The 6,023-nt window shown below is 38.8% G+C and overlaps 1 protein-coding gene across 1 annotated transcript; it reads left to right on the top strand.

Annotated features, from left to right (window-relative positions):
- Positions 1-4,762: 4,762 nt before the first annotated feature.
- LOC141406235 (uncharacterized) lies at positions 4,763-5,781 on the top strand. Its single transcript, XM_073991436.1, has 3 exons — positions 4,763-5,025; positions 5,137-5,304; positions 5,389-5,781. The coding sequence occupies exons 1-3, from the start codon at positions 4,777-4,779 to the stop codon at positions 5,560-5,562; spliced, it is 591 nt and encodes a 196-aa protein (XP_073847537.1). The 5' UTR covers positions 4,763-4,776; the 3' UTR covers positions 5,563-5,781.
- Positions 5,782-6,023: the final 242 nt, after the last annotated feature.

The raw sequence follows: 6,023 nt of genomic DNA, 5'->3' as shown, positions 1-6,023 counted from the left end.
AATCGTCAAATCTGGCAGCCGTGGTTGTAAAGCAATGGTGTGCACGGCCATCCACTGGCGGTTTCTGTAAAATACTCTTAATTTAATTAATTCATGAAAACTTGGGCGTTTAAGTATTTTTTGTAATAATTCGTTAATAATTCATTTGTAGCACGATTTTAGGTAACATTAGTGCTTAAAAATGTCTAAATATGTAATGGAACAACAAGAAAAATTAAATATTAATTCTCCCTTAAATTTTCTCTTTTCCTATTTTGCTCACCATTGTTGTAAAGTAGCTCTATACGCCGCATTTTTCTCTTCGGTAGCAGCACGACACTCGTGGTCATACCATGAATTCCTTTGTGGAGGTCTCTGGTATCCAAGTATGGATTTTGCGGCTGTTTGCATGGAGTGGGCAATATTTTGCCATTGTGTTGTTATGTTATCGGTACAAGGAGTGCTCTCATTAAGCAATTGTGCTAGTTGAGTGGAATATGCTGTGGCTATCTGTTGTGTTTGCAGCCTGTCGATGTCCAACTTCCGCGTTGTGCCTGTTCGTGCTTTATTTGCAACGTTTAGACGGGTACGCACCTTTGCTGCAACAAGGTAGTGGTGCTAATCAATGTTTGCGCCTCGGAACGATCGTACATCCAACACGCTCGATGAATGTCTTCCATCTATCACAACATGATCAATTTGATTACTTGTTCTTTGATCTGAAGACAGCCAGGTGCCCTTATGAATATCGAGATGATTAACTCTGGTACTGCTAACTACCATGTTTTTTGCAACTGCAATCGCCTAGAATAATTTTATTGTCATGGGCAGGGCAACGGTCATATGTTTCTTCTAAGCGCTCGTAAAATATATCTTTGGTCTGTTCGTCCTTTTCTGCAGTGGGAGCATGAGCGCAAATAAAGTTGATGGTAAAGAATTTAGCTTTTATTCGAATTGCAGCAAGTCTTTCATTCACTGAGGTGAAGCTGGATACCAGATGTTTTAGTCTCCGACTAACTACGAATCCGCAACCAAACTCATGCTTTACGTCATGACAGCTATAATACTGGTCGTCACCTTTAGGTGTTGTTGTGACGCTTTTCCCAATCCATCGTATTTCCTGTATGGTAGTAATATCGGCCTCGTACTTTTCAAGTACGTCTGCCAATGCGATGACTGCACCTTCTCTATAAAGAGTGCGAACATTCCAGGTGCAGATTCGCAGATCATGGTCCTAAAAACGTTTGCGGGGTTCGTCAACTTTGGAGGGGTTTGTTCTTCTTTTCTTTCGTTTTTTTAATAGTAGGCTGTTTTTTTCTAGGGGAGGGTTACTAACCCGACGCCCAAACCAAAGTTTTTAACGTTCTTATGGGTGAACGCGCGGCACATCTTAGCTCACTACTTTTAACGGGTGTTAAAGGCAGTTCCCCAGGTGACACCACGGGGAGGTCAGTGTCCACTTGAGATGAAAGAGGGACCAAGATAAATCCTGGGCTTTGCCATGTTAAAACCAGTCAGGACCGTTCCTTGGTATCTTCCATCCCCTACGGCACCCCGAATTCAGTCACACATTCCAAATTTCATCAAAGTCGGACTAATATAGCATGTTTGGTGCAGCAAATACGTCAAATCGGCCGAAAATATATATGGGAGCTATATCCAAATCTGAACCGATTTCGATGTAATTTGGCACATTTATTTTTAGACCGAATTCAGTCACACATTGCACATTTCATTGAAATAAATCATATATATAGTGTTTGGTGCATCAAATCGGCCGAAAATATGTATGGGAGCTATGTATATAGAAATCTGAACCGATTTCAATGTAGTTTGGCACATTTATTTTTAGACCAAATTCAGTCACACATTCCAAATTTCATCAAAATCGGACGTATGTAGCGTGGTTGTTGCAGCAAATACGTCAAATCGGCAGAAAATATATATGGGAGCTATATCCAAAATCTGAACCGATTTTGATGTTACTTGGCGCATTTATTTTTAGACCGAATTCAGTCATACATTACAAATTTCATCAAAATCGGACGTATGTAGCGTGTTTGGTGCAGCAAATACGTCAAATCGGCCGAAAATATATATGGGAGCTATATCCAAATCTAAACCGATTTTCACCAAAAGCGTTCTTCCTATGGCTAAAAAAATTATATTACCAAATTTTCAGCTGAATCGGACAAAAAAATCGGACTAAACTGTCTAGTGCCTAAGATAACTCTTGAAGGGAGAAACCGGTTTGGTCTTTATTTTGTACATCGTGTTATTTCTTAGAGACTTGGATTACGTCCGAATATGGACTACATCGGAACACTCCTTCGGGGGCCTCCCACACAATTTTTGGAATTTTTTTGTCTTTGTGGCCCTTGTTACGACTGTAAATTTTTTCCAGTAATGACGGCGTATATATGTCTGTATGTACTATATATCTAGTATGTTACCATATATATAAACTTATGTATGTATGGCCGGATGGCTAAACTATGTCACAATCATATAAAAGAAATTCCTTGGAAAATATTGCCCAGGTGTAGGTGTATCACATGGTCGACTATAACCCTCTATTACTTGTTGTTCTTGTGGTTTTTAATGTAATATGCTTTTGTTAAATCAAGCGTAACTACAAAAGTTCTCTAATGTCCAGTCCAATTCTTTTTCGAAAAATTAAATTGGACTTCCTAGATTCCGAATAATCAACTTTTGGCTGAAAATAGCCGCAAATCTTGCTGATATATGCATGAAAAATGTAGCTTAAATCCTCAAAATACCAAAAATCAGGCGGTACAGTTAAATGGGGGCTATATCAAAGCGTTGACCTATATACACAATTTTTGGTAGAGCATATGTATAACCAACGAGAACCTCGAAAACGAAATCAAAAAGTAGACATATGTATGTCTACAATTTTTTGTGGAGAATGTTTGTGGCCACTGGGAACTCCAAATACCAAATTACACCTAATTTGGCCGGAAAATGTAGCTAAAATACTGAAAATCGGGAGGTACCTAAAAGGGGCCTATACCAAAATGTGGACCCATATCCACAATTTTTGGTGGAAAAGTTTAGTGACCACTAGAAACCCTAAGTAGCAAATTGCAACTTATTCGAAAGGAAGAGGTACCGTTATATGGTGGCCATACCAAAATATTAGATGTTGTTCAGATTTAGTCCATTATTACCCACGGACACATACTACGTTTGTGCAATATTTCAGAAACATACTTCCATTCGTTTGCATGTTATTAATTTCGCGCCGCTAGATCAGTGACTTCGACCACTGTGCAGCGGCCCGATTAGTATAACGCCGTCTTGTGATGGCGGCAGCTTGGACACAGCAGCTGCCCAATGATTGGAACGATTGGACGTGGTGACGGCTGCTCTGACACGGTCAACGTACAAGATGTATTACTACAGCCCTCACTTGGCCCTGCGGTCAGTCGGCGCCGGCGCAGCCCGCTAAATAGGGTGTATTGCTACAGCCTTCACTTAGCCCTGCGGTCAGTCAGGCTTCAATGCAGCCCGAAGACACGGTCAACGTACAGGATGTATTACAACAGCCTTCACTTAGCCCTGCGGTCAGTCAGGCGTCAATGCAGCCCGAAGAATAGGGTGTATTGCTACAGCCATCACTTGGACCTACGGTCAGTCGGGGTCAACGCAGCCCGAAGAATAGCGTGTATTGGTACAGCCCTCACTTAGCCCTTCCGTTAGTCAGGCGTCAATGCAGCCCTCACTTGGTCTAGTCACCACAAAGAGTTAAAGCCTATTGTTCAGCTTGGATCAGACCAACCAAAGTTGCGCACCTTTTATTCTTCCCAATCACACTTAACTCAACAGCCTTTAACAAACGACTGCCATGAGTGCGTGAAAAACACCGCCTTTAATACAGTATGTGTTGATGTCGACATCAGTATAGTTAAACGTATTGTATTGCAACGATTGCGTTAGCGTTGATTTGAGAATGATCGATGATGAGCCCACTAAAAAGGCGATAAATACGGCCCCCATGGTGCATGCAGAAGGGGAAGGCCAAGGCTTAAATGGAGTCAGCAAGTGGAAGAAGAAATCAGAAAACACGATATCCCGAATTGGCAAATTATAGCAACAAAAAGAGAGGAATTGAGATCTTTCTTTTCCCCATGGTGCAAGCAGAACGGGAAGGCCAAGGCTTAAATGGAGTCAACAAGTGGAAGAAGAAATCAGAAAACTCGATATCCCGAATTGGCAAAATATAGCAACAAAAAGAGAGGAATTAAGATCTTTTCTTAGTTCGAATTATGGAACAACTATCTGTAGGGGGCAGCTAAGTAAGTAAGTAATGCGCAGAAAGGTCTAAGTCTAAACAGTTCTACGGTGAAAAACAACGTTGGCTGGTGGACACGATAACTATCTAAGGGAGTGATTAGAGATTGGTTCAAACGTTGCACATCGTAATATTACTCAATACTTCAAAATTGTCCCATAAGTGCAATTTAAGGACTGACTGACTGTTCATTGGACATTTAGGCCACCACTACTGCTATTGTTTTTTGTGCAGTCAATCATAGGCAGAAGGTATTTAGCTGTAGGCAAAACTGATTCGTTTTTATTTGTTGCATGTGGATTCGGTTCCACAAACCTTGTTATGGGTATTTTCAGACTATCGAATTTTATTTGTTTCTGATTTTCAGGTAAAATTAAATAGATAAAATACTCGTATTAATCGTTGCCAGTAACCTACCTACATTTACATCAAATATAAATAGCTAGCTTCGAATATTAGATATTTAGTTTAAGCTAGCTGCAATGTATACAACACTTTTGCTGGGGGCATTATTAAGCTCATTAGCTGCAGCTAGCTATGGATCTCGCTTTGAATTTGTCATCGACAATGATAGAATCTTTGAAAGTTGTCCAGATATACCTGAAGCAAATGGACCTTTTGATGTTGTGGATGTATCTGAACTAGTATACGAATTCAATGAAGGTTATGTTAGAATCAAGGGACAAATGACTTTTGAGTGGGAGGGTGTTGAAGCTACAGATCGTATTGCTGTAAGTAAAAAGTATTGATATAAAAATAGCTCTGGAGACGGAATAGCCGTATCCGTCTTGTTGTTTCTAATTCCTTAAAGTTTTCTTATTTTGTTTCTTTTTGTATTTTAGGGCCATGCTGAGGTCTACAGGTTCCAACGTGGCACTTGGCAACCAACAATGTTTTCAATGTCCATAAATGATTTTTGTGCTCAACAATTTGATGAAACAACAATATGGTATAAAGTTTGGAGTCACCACATTCCGATGAATGAACGAAACTGCATCAATAATTATGGGGTAGGTATCAAGGACTATTATATCATCTTTTGCATTATATTTTAAACTTAAATTTCAAAAATATTTCTCTATTTTTCTTTTTAGCAAGTTTATCATTATGAACCTTTCGATGTGGAGACAGTCACTAATTTCTCGATCAATATGGAAGGACGTCATAAAATTGTTGTCAACATGTATGCCTTTGACCAGCACAATGTAAAACGACCCAATACTGATATCTGTTTGCAAATTCATGGGGAATTTATTAAAAAGAAATGAGCCACAATTTGTAACTATATTTAAATATTTAGATTATCCGTTTGACAAGCACAATGTAAAACGACCCAATACCTATATCTGTTTGCAAATTAATGGGGAATTTATTAAAAAGAAATGAGACACAATTTTTAACTACATTTAAATATTTAGATTATCCATTTTGAAAAACACACAAAATGTATTTAATCGTTTATTCGTTTTAATAATTGTTTGTCGTTTTTTTTTTTTGTACTATGAATAATTAAGTTCATTAACATGCAAATCAACCAATTGTTAAAACCACAATCTGTGGCGTAATAATTTTTGTTTTGCCAGTCGATAATAATTAAATGAAACGAAGTTAAACGGTAGATAATGGGTATTGCCAGTGCAGTAAGAGTCGTTCCAAATCGTATGATTGGAGTCTCAAAGATAATGTCGACATATAGCAAAGTAAAAGTGTTCGAGCTTTGTATAACCAA

Source organism: Musca autumnalis, unplaced genomic scaffold (assembly GCF_047663935.1).
Source record: "Musca autumnalis isolate F117 unplaced genomic scaffold, ASM4766393v1 scaffold_5, whole genome shotgun sequence".
Taxonomy (NCBI): domain Eukaryota; kingdom Metazoa; phylum Arthropoda; class Insecta; order Diptera; family Muscidae; genus Musca; species Musca autumnalis.
The sequence above is the reverse complement of the archived record's forward strand: the minus strand, read 5'-3'. Positions and strand labels throughout refer to the sequence as shown.

Coding starts and splice junctions, on each gene's coding strand:
- LOC141406235 (XM_073991436.1), top strand. CDS start 4,777: ATGTATACAACACTTTTGCTGGGGGCATTATTAAGCTCATTAGCTGCA. Junction 5,026..5,136: donor AAGCTACAGATCGTATTGCT/GTAAGTAAAAAG, acceptor TTTGTATTTTAG/GGCCATGCTGAGGTCTACAG. Junction 5,305..5,388: donor ACTGCATCAATAATTATGGG/GTAGGTATCAAG, acceptor TTTTCTTTTTAG/CAAGTTTATCATTATGAACC.